The sequence below is a fragment of the Danio aesculapii genome, chromosome 18, assembly GCF_903798145.1.
Source record: "Danio aesculapii chromosome 18, fDanAes4.1, whole genome shotgun sequence".
Lineage (NCBI taxonomy): Eukaryota > Metazoa > Chordata > Actinopteri > Cypriniformes > Danionidae > Danio > Danio aesculapii.
The window spans coordinates 28,855,385-28,869,327 of NC_079452.1; the positions used below are offsets into that span (position 1 = coordinate 28,855,385).

Sequence of the window (13,943 nt, forward strand, 5' to 3'; positions counted from 1 at the left end):
ACAAAAACACAGCAGGTCAGATGAGACACTCAGAGACTGGGAAAGAACAAACTGTGCACATAGCATGGTGTCAAATTCACTGCAGAAATGTGTTATAATATGTACAGTTGAAGTCTATTTGAAAACTATGTGTTATAATATATACAATTGAAAACTATTAACTATTATCTTTTTCAAATATTTCCCAAATGATGTTTAACAGAGGAAGGAATCTTTCACAGTATTTCCTATAATATTTTTTCTTCTGGAGAAAGTCTTATTTGTTTTATTTTGGCAAGAATAAAAGGCGTTTTACATTTTTTCAAAAGCATTTTAAGGTCAATATTATTAGCCCCCTTAAGCGATATATATATTTTCGATTATCTACAGAACAAACCATCATTAATGACTTGCCTAATTACCCTAATTAACCTAGTTAAACTTTTAAATGTCACTTTAAGCTGAATACTAGTATCTTGACAAATTTCCAGCTAAATATTATGTACTGTCATCATGGCAAAGATAAAATAAATCAGTTATTAGAGATGAGTTATTAAAACTATTATGTTGAAACTATTATGTTCTGTCGTTAAACAGAAATTGGGGAACAAATATAGAGGGGGGCTAAAAATTAAGAAGGGCTAATAAATATAGGGATAATGAATATAAAGAGAGAGAAATATCCAAGGCTGATGGCTATCATGTGCTGAGTTCGATTACATGTAGACACAAAATTAAAAGAAAACACACAAAATAAGGAATTAGTATTGTCAAAAGGTGAGCGTGCTTTCGCAGTAGCTGGTCCTAGGCTGTGGAATGCTCTGCCCCTCTGTATCAGATCTGTATTATCCATGTCTGTTTTTAAATCTAGGTTAAAATCTTACCTCTTTGATTTGGCATTTTATCAGTGAAAATTGTCTGTTTTAGCAATAATTTTATATATACATTTGTTTTTTTATCTGTTTTGATTTGTACTGTGCAGCACATTGGTCAACCTCTGGCTGTATTAAATAGTGCTATATAAATAAAATTGACATTGACATAAACAAAAGCTTATTAACATAAAAGTAATTCATTCTATTTTTAAAAAATGTTATTTATGCATTCATTTATTTAATTTTGAAAAGGAAATGTTCATTTTTAAAAGTCTCTATAATGCTAAATCTTTTCTGTCATTTTGTATGTTATTTAATGGTGTTTTAAAATATTTCATTGTTTTAAAAATGTAATGCATGTTTAGTTTTGGCAGATGCTTCATTCTTGTTAATGCTTCAGTAAAGCTGATGAAGAAAAGAAAAAGTGTGTATGTATTAAAAAATAAAGCAAGTATATATTGGTAACCATGGTTTCTTATTTAGTTCACCTGTTCCTTGTTCACACACTCAGTTTGACCAATAAATACTCCATGTTTTGTCTTTTTAGGTGTGATTTCTTTTTCTAAAGATTGAAGACTAAGAGATTTAGATTAAATTCCTGCATTAATCATATTGAAATTCTTCCTTAGTTGTGACAAAATGGATCTGGTATGCTTGTTCTGATGAACACCCAAACAATAGTGATGGAGATCAGAGAGCATGACGTACTGGAATAGAAGTGTGTTTTGTGTGTTTGCTTGTGTTTTTCTCTCACCGTGGGCTCGTGCCCGGCTGGACAGAGCGGACACACACAGCCGTCCTCCCACCGGCACTGCGTCGCTAATGTCCCCCATAACTCCAGCAGCTAAAGAGACACACAGACAACACCAAATCAAGACCTGAACTGACTGCTGGATGAACTGTAATGTACAATACAGGAAGGTAAGGTGGAATTTGAGGCAAGGCACATGAATTAGGTAAAAATCGACTGATATACTCAAAGTAAAGTAGTTTTTTGCTTTTCTTTTAGCGGTAAAAAGAAAGTTTACATTTTTTTACTTATGGACATCTGACCTAAATAGTCTTAACTGAGAATATCAAACTATAATATAAGTCTGCACAATATATCGAAAAATGATCTCCATAATGCAGAGAGATGCGATAAATTAAAGTTATTGAACATAAATGAAGTGATTGAATGCTGGTGGCACGGTGGCTCAGTGGTTAGCACTGTTGCCTCACAACAAGAAGGTCTCTGGTTCGAGTCCCAACTGGGCCAGTTAGCATTTACGTGTTTGCATCTTGTCGCCGTGTTCGCGTGGGTTTCCTCCGGGTGCTCCGGTTTCCCCCACAGTAAGGGGAATTGAATAAACTAAATTGGCTGTAGTGTATTTGTGTAAATGTGAGTGTGTATGGGTGTTTCCCAGTACTGGGTTGCGGCTGGAAAAACATCCGCTGCATAAAACATATGCTGGAATAGTTGGCAGTTCATTCCACTGTAGCGACCTCTGAAATAGAGACTAAGCCGAAGGAAAATGAATGAATGCATTTAGGTTGTTTAATCAAAGTTGATTAGATGGAGGCTTACTGTTATTAAACTCGCCTGCCCTGTAGGTGCTTTTCTGTTATTGGCTACAGCAACCCAAAGGTGAACCTAGATCTGAAAATAAATACTAAATAGACAAGACTGGAAAGTAGTGTCTAAATGTTTGACTTTTTTTTTTAATTTAGCATAAATAAGAGTTATATTATATCAGAAATATATATATATATATATATATATATATATATATATATATATATATATATATATATATATATATATTACTGATCTATTTTAATATGATCACTATATACATTAATAATTTCAAAATATAGCTAATAAAAATGATTATTTGAATTTTTCTCTAAAATGTGCATTTTTTTCAGGCTCCTGTGTGAATGTTCAGTAATATCACATTAATGGTAAAGAATAAGTTATTTTCCTGGTCTTAAAAAGTGAAATATCTCAACATAAAGGAGGCTGAGAAAAGTGTTCATTTTTGGTTAAAATTTCAGGCGAAACTCTTCATTTGTTGTTTAAATGCGAATAAGATGTTATCTAAATTATCTAATAGAAATCTGAACATTGGCTAAAGCAAAACATTTTGGAAATCTCTTTTAATCACTCCCAAATTATCAAATTGTTTTATTTTTTATTTTTGTTCACTTTAATAGCAGTAATTGAAAGTGAATAAACCTTGACGTCTATAAATGCAACCAGTGTAGTGTAGATTCCAGACTCATTCATTCATTCATTCATTCATTTTCCTTCGGCCCTTTATTCATCAGGGGTTGCCACAGCAAAATGAACCGCCAACTAATCAAGCTTATGTTTTATGCAGCGGATGCCTTTCTACCCACAACCCAGTACTGGAAAACACCCATACACTCCCACATTCACGTTCATACACTATGGCCAATTTAGTTTATTCAACATGTGTTTGGGCTGTGGGGGAAACTGGAGCACCCAGACGAAACCCACACCAACACAGGGAGAACTTGCAAAATCTACACAGAAATGCCAACTGACTCAGCTGAGACTCGAACCAGCAACTTTCTTGCTGCCAGGCAAGACTGCTAACCACTGAGCCAAAGTGCTGCCTATAAAGGCAGTAATAATTTGTGATACTAAACAATGAACTCATTCATTTATTCACTTTGCTTCAGCGTAATCCCTTTATTCATCAGGGGTCACCACAGCGGAATGAATCGGCAACTATTCCAGCATACGTTTTACACAGCGGATGCCCTTTCAGCTGCAACACAGTACTGGGAAACACCCATACACTATGGCCAATTTAGTTTATTCAACTCACCTATAGCGCATGTGTTTGGAGTCTGTGGGGGATACCAGAGCACCCAGAGGAAACCCACACCAACACAGGGAGAACATGCAAACTCTACACAGAAACGCCAACTGACCTAGCCGAGACTCGAACCAGCGACCTTCTAGCTGTCAGGCGACAGTGCTAACCATTGAGCCACCATGTTGCCAGATTCTTTTTGAGAAAACTGAATTAAAAAGCTATTATAGTACTGGATATTTACTGATACAAATAGATGAAGTATAATAAAATAAACGGTATTACATGCATATTTTGCATGCTTTCTCACATTATGGCACACAAGACATATTGGAAATAAAATCTGAAAAATATCCAGTGCATGAAGAACAGCAGGTTTGCCAGTATTGTCTTGCAGTATTGTCAATGTCCCAGACTGTAGCCACTCATTGTACTGTATGTTACAGAATGAACTGTTCTTTACTGGCTGCGTCACAGGTGAAAGAGTGAAGGAAAGAACATTCAGAAAAGGGAGAGGAGAGACACTGAGTTCAGAGAGAAACACTAGTGTAATATCAGTCATTCAGCACTGACACTGCACTGATCACAGGTACACACACACTTACGATCAGACAGACAGGAGCTGAGCAGTAAAGGTGGTTCTTCATCTTCTTCAAAATATTCCTCTATATTCATGTAACCTGAAAAAGACACAACAGGAGCTCAATGACACACACACACACACATGCAGTAAATATAACATCATCAGTGTCAGCACAAACCACCAAAACCAGGTAAACAGCACTTAGACTCTCCTCTGATGGACACAGTGCGTTTGTATGCGTACAGAAGTCATCTATAAGGTAAAGCGTGGTATAAATAGTCGGCAGAACTAAAGCGGGCCTGTGGTTTGGGGCAGCACTGCTTTTCTTGGACTATTTTTAGAGCACATATGCTCAGACAAGCCAAAAACCACTTACTGCATGTGCTGTGATTCTCTGATGATCACATACTGGACTATATCATCAGATTCCTCTCCTACTGTATCGAGATTTGAGTTTAGCTGGAGAGCAGATGAAGATTTTTGCTTCTTAAACCAGTAATTGACTTAAAAATATTAAAGATTAAGACTGAAAAATATTATAAAGGGTCTAGATTGTAAAATATACTTTGTTTTTTGAAAATTGTGATTTTTTTTCAGACATGTTTTTAAAACTCGCCTGACCAAATGATCTGAACCACTAACATTTTACAGCTCTTAGCCAGTAATATTTTAGTACTTTTATTTTAGTTTACATCAACAGGTCAGAAGTTTTATTATTTTTTATTTTAAAATTTCAAATGATGTTCCTGTCATTTTTATTTGCTATTTTTCAATATGGTTATGAAGTGTTACATTAAAAAGCTGTCCTGAATAATAAAGACTTTAAGACTATTTTAAAATAATGGTATTTTTTATACTATTGATAATTCATGCTGTTTTGATAGCACTTAAAAGTTTTGTTACTTTTTTTGGAAGTTAAAAGAATCTAAAGAATATCTATTATATATATATATATATATATATATATATATATATATATATATATATATATATATATATATATATATATATATATATATATATATATATTTTTTTTTTTTTTTTTTTTTTAAGAAAATTATTCTGTTCATCAAGGCGGCATTTATTAAATGCAAAAAAAACTGTTAAATATTTTTTTACAACTTTTAAGTGATTTCTTATTGTATGTAGTTTCAAATAAAATTATTACTCAGTCATTATTGCTTTTAATACTATTACCATTAGTAATAATAATATTAATAATAATAATTAGATATATATCAATATTAAAATTAATAATATTAGACTGATTTCTGAAGGATCATGTGACTCTGAAAACTGGAGTAATGAAGCTGTAAATCATTCTTTAAAATCACTGGAACAAATTATTAAATTAAATTATAAACTACTTTTGAACATTTATTTTACAGTGCAATAACATTTCACAATTTTACAATTTGCACTGTATCTTTGATTAAATAAATGCAATGTATATATACAGACTTTTAGAGACAGACCATTTAAAAACAGGTGATTAATAATTATTTAAATGTACACTTTTGGATCTCATACAGCTGTCCCCCCCCACTTTTAAAATAACCGCTACGTCGCTGTATCCAGTATTTACACTTGAAGTCTGAATTATTAGCCCCCCTGTTTATTTTTTTCCCTAATTTCTGTTTAGCGGAGATAAGATTTCAACACATTTTCTAAACATAATAGTTTTAATAACTCATTTCTAATAACTGATTTATTTTATCTTTGCCATGATGACAGTAAATAATATTTGACTAGATATTCTTCAAGACAGCTTAAAGTGACATTAATTGGTTAATTAGGTTAACTAGGCAGGTTAGGGTTATTAGGCAAGTTATTGTACAAAGATGGGTTGTTCTGTAGACTTTTGAAAAGAAAAATTACCTTAAAGGAGCTAATAATTTTATCCTTAAAATGGAAATAAAAAAAATAAAAACTGCTTTTATTCCAGCTGAAATGAAACAAATAAAATTTTCTCCAGAAGAAAAAATATTATCAGACATACTGTGAAAAATTCCCTGCTCTGTTAAACATCAATTGGGAAATATTTTTAAAAAAATTAATGAAATAAAAGGGAGGCTAATAATATTGACTTCAACTGTATAAAGGATTATTTGATTTCCATTAATTAAGTTTTATTTTAGTTTTAAGAAAGGTTTTCACGAAGTTTTTAATTTCCCTTTTAAAGTTTTAGCAAAAGTGTTGTGATATTGTCATTTTTATTTGTAATTTTTCAATTTTTATATTTAAGTAAAAAAAAGTACAATTTAAGTTGGTCAAACTATAATAACTCAATTTTCCATGAAAACACTGAACTATTTCAAATTATTATTAACTTTAAAGGAACAATTTTTACTCATTTTGTTAATAGAGAATTTTGAAGACATAAGAACGTCTTACATACACACTACATTTCTTTTAACCCTTCAACACATCACAGTTCAATTGAAATATTCATATTCATCGCACTACATTAACTAAATCATCTTGAATTGCACATACCCACTGTACATATAATTATGTTCATATCTATCTGGATACCCTCATTATTAATAGCAACCTGTACATATGTGCATTTTATTGTAAATCTAGGTTCACAGTTAATATAACCTGTATATAATGTTCATAGTACATCCATCTGTAAATACCACCATAGTTTTTCTATAATTGCCCTTTATAACCTACACTATCAGTCAAACGTTTGGGGTCAGTAGGATTTTTAAATGTTTTAAAATAAGCTTCTCCTGCTCACCAAGGCTGCATTTATTTCATCAAAAATACAGTACAAATTGTAAAATAGTGAAAAGCTATTGCACTATAAAAATCACTATTCAAAAGTAGTTTATAATTTAATTTAATATTTTTTTCAGTGATTTTAAGATTAATTTTTAGCCTCATTACTCCAGTCTTCAGAGTCACCTTCAGAAATCACTCTAATATTAATGATTATTTTGATTATATTATGAATATTATTGTTGTTGTTATTATTATTATTATTATTATTATTATTAATGGTAATAGTAATAAAAGCAATAATGACAGGACTAATCATTTAATTTGAAAATACATACAATAAGTGGTAAATAAATATTTGATGAATAAGTATTTAACAATTTAACAATCTTTTTTTTACATTTAATCAATGCCGCCTTAATGAACAGAATAATTAAAAAATAATAAAACCCGACCCCAAACTTTTGAATGGTAGTGTATATCCTGCACTTGTTGCTCCTGGTTAATAACTGCATTTCGTTGCCTTGTACTTGTACATGTGGAATAACAATAAAGTTCAATCTAAACTAATCTAATCTAATCTAATCTAATCTAATGTAATCTAATCTAATGTAATCTAATCTAATCTAAAAATGATTTTAAATATGTATGTTTTACATTTATGCCAAAACTCCCTTCATACAATATTAACACAATATGTATTCAGAGTTTTCATTGAATTCAAATATATTAAAAACACAACCAAGATCATAACTTACATCATAAGACATTAATAGTGTAAAATATCACCAAAAAAACTATACAAAAATTCACAAACCCTTTTAAAATGCTAAAACAATCGCAAAATATACAGCACAATCTCTGCTTAACACACACACTGACACCGATAGCCTGACTCACCCCAGACTGCCACTGTTGTTGTGTTGCCGTGGTAACAGCTAAGGATGCTCTGCTCCCTCTCTCACTGTACCTGCCTGGATTACACTGTCACTCCTTATACTGCCACTCAAAACCACAGCTCCGCCCACCACCCAGAGAGGCTCCACCCTCTTCAACACAACCCTCCAATCGCATGATTTACACATTGTGGTGGTGTCTTTTGGGTTTTTTAAATAACTCAAGTTAAACCCAAGTGAACGATATAAAAGTTGAATGACAGACAATAGCTGAGCTCAGACAGCACGTGTGTGTTTGACATTTCAGCCCACGCTGCTTTACGCCATTGATTTGAGCGCATGACTAGAGCTAAAGTTTATTGTTGCACTACACATGTGTTTACACTAATAGTGAAAGTGACTGTAGCAAGAAGATCACAGTTTGGATTTAGAGATTTAAAAAAACAGTCTGTAAACCACTCTTAAAGGTATTCATTCATTTTCCTTGAATCAGCAACTTTCTTGCTGTGAGGCGACAGTGCTAACCACTGAGGCACCATGTCACCCCTCAAATCCATTCATGACAAACTATATATAGCTGGAAGGGACTGAGTATTCTGAATATATAGTGACAAACCATATATAGCTGGAAGGGACTGAGTATTCTGAATATATAGTGACAAACCATATATAGCTGGAAGGGACTGAGTATTCTGTATATATAGTGACAAACCATATATAGCTGGAAGGGACTGAGTATTCTAAATATATATTGACAAACCATCTATAGCTGGAAGGGACTGAGTATTCTGAATATATAGTGACAAACCATCTATAGCTGGAAGGGACTGAGTATTCTAAATATATATTGACAAACCATCTATAGCTGGAAGGGACTGAGTATTCTGAATATATAGTGACAAACCATCTATAGCTGGAAGGGACTGAGTATTCTAAATATATATTGACAAACCATCTATAGCTGGAAGGGACTGAGTATTCTGAATATATAGTGACAAACCATATATAGCTGGAAGGGACTGAGTATTCTAAATATATATTGACAAACCATCTATAGCTGGAAGGGACTGAGTATTCTGAATATATAGTGACAAACCATCTATAGCTGGAAGGGACTGAGTATTCTAAATATATATTGACAAACCATCTATAGCTGGAAGGGACTGAGTATTCTGAATATATAGTGACAAACCATCTATAGCTGGAAGGGACTGAGTATTCTAAATATATATTGACAAACCATCTATAGCTGGAAGGGACTGAGTATTCTGAATATATAGTGACAAACCATATATAGCTGGAAGGGACTGAGTATTCTGAATATATAGTGACAAACCATATATAGCTGGAAGGGACTGAGTATTCTGTATATATAGTGACAAACCATATATAGCTGGAAGGGACTGAGTATTCTGAATATATAGTGACAAACCATATATAGCTGGAAGGGACTGAGTATTCTGAATATATAGTGACAAACCATATATAGCTGGAAGGGACTGAGTATTCTGTATATATAGTGACAAACCCTATATAGCTGGAAGGGACTGAGTATTCTGAATATATAGTGACAAACCATCTATAGCTGGAAGGGACTGAGTATTCTAAATATATATTGACAAACCATCTATAGCTGGAAGGGACTGAGTATTCTGAATATATAGTGACAAACCATATATAGCTGGAAGGGACTGAGTATTCTAAATATATATTGACAAACCATCTATAGCTGGAAGGGACTGAGTATTCTGAATATATAGTGACAAACCATATATAGCTGGAAGGGACTGAGTATTCTGAATATATAGTGACAAACCATATATAGCTGGAAGGGACTGAGTATTCTGTATATATAGTGACAAACCATATATAGCTGGAAGGGACTGAGTATTCTGAATATATAGTGACAAACCATATATAGCTGGAAGGGACTGAGTATTCTGAATATATAGTGACAAACCATATATAGCTGGAAGGGACTGAGTATTCTGTATATATAGTGACAAACCATCTATAGCTGGAAGGGACTGAGTATTCTAAATATATATTGACAAACCATCTATAGCTGGAAGGGACTGAGTATTCTGAATATATAGTGACAAACCATATATAGCTGGAAGGGACTGAGTATTCTAAATATATATTGACAAACCATCTATAGCTGGAAGGGACTGAGTATTCTGAATATATAGTGACAAACCATATATAGCTGGAAGGGACTGAGTATTCTGAATATATAGTGACAAACCATATATAGCTGGAAGGGACTGAGTATTCTGTATATATAGTGACAAACCATATATAGCTGGAAGGGACTGAGTATTCTGAATATATAGTGACAAACCATATATAGCTGGAAGGGACTGAGTATTCTGAATATATAGTGACAAACCATATATAGCTGGAAGGGACTGAGTATTCTGTATATATAGTGACAAACCCTATATAGCTGGAAGGGACTGAGTATTCTGAATATATAGTGACAAAACCATCTATAGCTGGAAGGGACTGAGTATTCTAAATATATATTGACAAACCATCTATAGCTGGAAGGGACTGAGTATTCTGAATATATAGTGAAAAACCATATATAGCTGGAAGGGACTGAGTATTCTGAATATATAGTGACAAACCATAAATAGCTGGAAGGGACTGAGTATTCTGAATATATAGTGACAAACCATATATAGCTGGAAGGGACTGAGTATTCTGAATATATAGTGACAAACCCTATATAGCTGGAAGGGACTGAGTATTCTGAATATATAGTGACAAACCATATATAGCTGGAAGGGACAGAGTATTCTGAATATATAGTGACAAACCATCTATAGCTGGAAGGGACTGAGTATTCTGAATATATAGTGACAAACCATCTATAGCTGGAAGGGACTGAGTATTCTGAATATATATAGTGACAAACCATATATAGCTGGAAGGGACTGAGTATTCTGAATATATATTTTAGTTTTACTCTTTTTAGTTTTTTTTGTAATATAGGATGAGTAAAGGAGCATTGTGGGACCACTTACTGTTACCTATTTAAACCCTAATATGGTAATCTAAACATTAAGCAATCATGACAAACTATATATCAATTGAAAGCTTAGAATTTCTAGTTTTCTGGTGACTGATTATAGATATTGCTAAGCAATAGTTATTTATTATTCTTTCGAAAAGTATACTCATGAGAATTGTAAAGTATTACTTTGCTACAGCAATCCTCATGTGTTTTAGATGTATTTTAGAGGCTACATTGACGTCAAATACCACCAAACTGCAAGTTCTGCTTTAGAATTTTATGTCTACTTCCTAAATATTGCCAAAAATATAAATAAATTTGCGGTTCACATTCCTCAAAACATAGGGGGTGCCGTTGTATGGTCATCAATGTAAACTGTATGTCAACTGGTGGTGATTTTTGGAACTGCAGCCAAAGAAAATTTTACCAAAAGCTAATTTTTTTGAGATACCAACTTCATTCATTTTCCTTCAGCTTAGTCCCTTTATTTATCAGGGGTCGCCACAACGGAATGAACCGACAACTTATCAATAATATGTTTTACACAGCGGATGCAACCCAGCACTGGGAAACACCCATACACGCTTACATTCACACTCATACACTACAGCTAATTTAGCTTATTCAATTCACCTATAGCGTATATGTTCGGACTGTGGGGGAAGCCGGAGCACCCGGAGGAAACCCATGCTAACACAGGGAGAACATGCAAACTCAACACAGAAACGCCGACAGGAACCAGCGACCCTCTTGCTGTGAGGTGACAGTGCTAACCACTGAGCCACTGTGTCACCAGATATCAACTTCGATTTTGGAATAATTTGTTCAGATATCTAGCTTTGACTTTTTGGTCAAAAATGGGCTAAAACCAGTTTTGTAAAATACATGTTTTATGTAATATTATAAAATATACACATATTGTTTACCCACTGCGTAACCGTGTCGCCCTATGAAAAGTATTAAGGTCTGTAATTCATTGTTGTCACCCTAAATCCCACTATTTCTTTACAATTAATGAACTCATTGTTAAATCAAAGCTGACATTTTATTGGAAAAAATATTCATTTAAAAACTGGAATCATCACTTTTAAAAAAAAGCCAAATTTCTGCTAAACACACGCAGTCTTAACCACATCCGGTGGGCAACGACTAAAATCACGACTAGTTAAACTATTTAAACTTGCGTATTTTAGAAAAACTGAAACGAATGAATGCAACAAACGAATAAGTTCACAGTTTTGGCAATTCCTCCTGAACAAATGACAGGGCGTTTTAGGAGAAATGTTCAAAGAATGAAAGAGCCCCCACATTTTGAGATCAGCTGCCAGTCAGACGTGATTATATTTAGCTCTTTCATTAAAAAGCAATAAAGTCCCAACGAACAGTAATTACAGTTCTTGCAGCTCCATCTTCGTACTGTCCAATTTCCCATTCCGTGGCTTTTGGGAGCGCATGAAAAAAAAACGGTATAAAGTAAATAAAACAACAACAAACATAAAACAATCACCAAGAACGATCCATTTTAGGATCTGTCATGTTTACAAATTGGAAACGACCAAAGAGGTTGCCCTGGATTGACTTTTGGACGCGTGGCGTTTTTTTTTATAGCTCGATCCAGGAGTTTTTAGACCGGAATTGAGCCATAATACAAGACCAAGACAAAGACAAAGAGTCCCGGTCCAAGAGTGGAGCTCTATTCTACAGCCAAAACTTCAGGCTACAAACCACAGTCTCGCCATCGCCTGATTGACACATTCTTGTGAAGCTTTCAGAAGTATTGATTGGCTACAATTAAATATAGTCAGACATCAAGCGCAACTAATAAAAGTTGAAACACACAACTAATATCTTAAATCCATAATGATAATACTAATTGATCACAGACAAAAGTTTCTTAGTTTGACTTAATAAAAGCCTCTTAAAAGGAACATTTATTTATTTTCCTTCGGCTTAGTCCCTTATTTATCAGGGTTCGCCACAGCGGAATGAACCGCCAACTATTCAAGCATATGTTTTACTCAGTGGATGCCCCTCCAGCCACAGTCCAGAACTGGAAAACTCCTATACACACACACATTCACTCATACACTACAATTTTGCTTACCTATTCACCTATACTACTTGTCTTTGGACTGTGGGGGAAACTGGAGCACCCAGAGGAAACGCACGCCAACATGGGAAGAACATGCAAACTCCACACAGAAACGCCAACTGGCCCAGCCGGGACTCGAACCAGCAAATTTCTTGCTGTGAGGCGACAGTGCTAACCACTGAGCCACCGTGCCTCCTTAAAAGGAACACTCCACTTTAAAAATAATCCTAATAAAATATCACATCACAAATAGAGCTTCACAATATATCGTTTAGCATTGATATTGCAATGTGTGTGTCCGAAATAGTCACATCGCAGGATATACAATGTGGAGTTGAAATTATAGATCACAACGATTTGTGAAATCATAACAAAGTATAATCATAACAGAGTGAAACTTTATCATTTGCATGTGTTTTAAAGGCATTTCAAGAGAGATTAAAGCATTTGGGCACAATAACATACAACATCTGTAACTGAAAAATAATTTTGATTGAATTATTAATACAATGAAGACGACACAGTTTTATTTTTCATTTTCTGTACCTTAATACTGTTTGACTTTGCGGAAAGCCATAAAGCAATGTTTAATTAACATTTTTCTTTGCTCTATTGTAATTATTCTTGCCTGCAATTTGATTATTATTTTTTTTATACATGATTTACAGCCTTACAATCAAGCTAAATTAATGATTTTATTCACTCAAATAGAGCTATTCAAGGCATCTGGTGAAATTGTATTCCTATCTCAATACTGTATATATTGCAGAAAAACTAAATACCGCAATGTCCGGCAATATTTTCCAATATCGTGAAACCCTAATACAAATAATATTATAAAAACATATACTGTAATCATATAGACGAGCAAAACATATTGTCTTGTTTTAAGAAAACAATAAGCCAAAATTAGGTGAATTTTCCCTTAACACAAGCTAAATAAT

At 33.6% G+C, this 13,943-nt stretch overlaps 1 protein-coding gene across 2 annotated transcripts in view; it reads right to left on the reverse strand.

Annotated features, from left to right (window-relative positions):
• The window catches only part of relt (RELT TNF receptor), a 64,785-nt gene that overhangs the window by 30,943 nt on the left and 19,899 nt on the right, over nt 1-13,943 (reverse strand). Inside the window, exons 1-3 of one of the 2 annotated variants that reach the window (XM_056478735.1) lie at nt 7,890-7,953; nt 4,285-4,359; nt 1,609-1,698 (exon numbers count right to left, since the gene is read on the reverse strand). In XM_056478735.1, the coding sequence (XP_056334710.1) occupies nt 1,609-1,698; nt 4,285-4,326 (132 nt within the window). In that variant the 5' untranslated portion in view covers nt 4,327-4,359; nt 7,890-7,953. Of the gene's footprint in view, nt 1-1,608; nt 1,699-4,284; nt 4,360-7,889; nt 7,954-13,943 lie in introns of those variants that run through there. The other variant, XM_056478734.1, reaches the window with a different exon arrangement.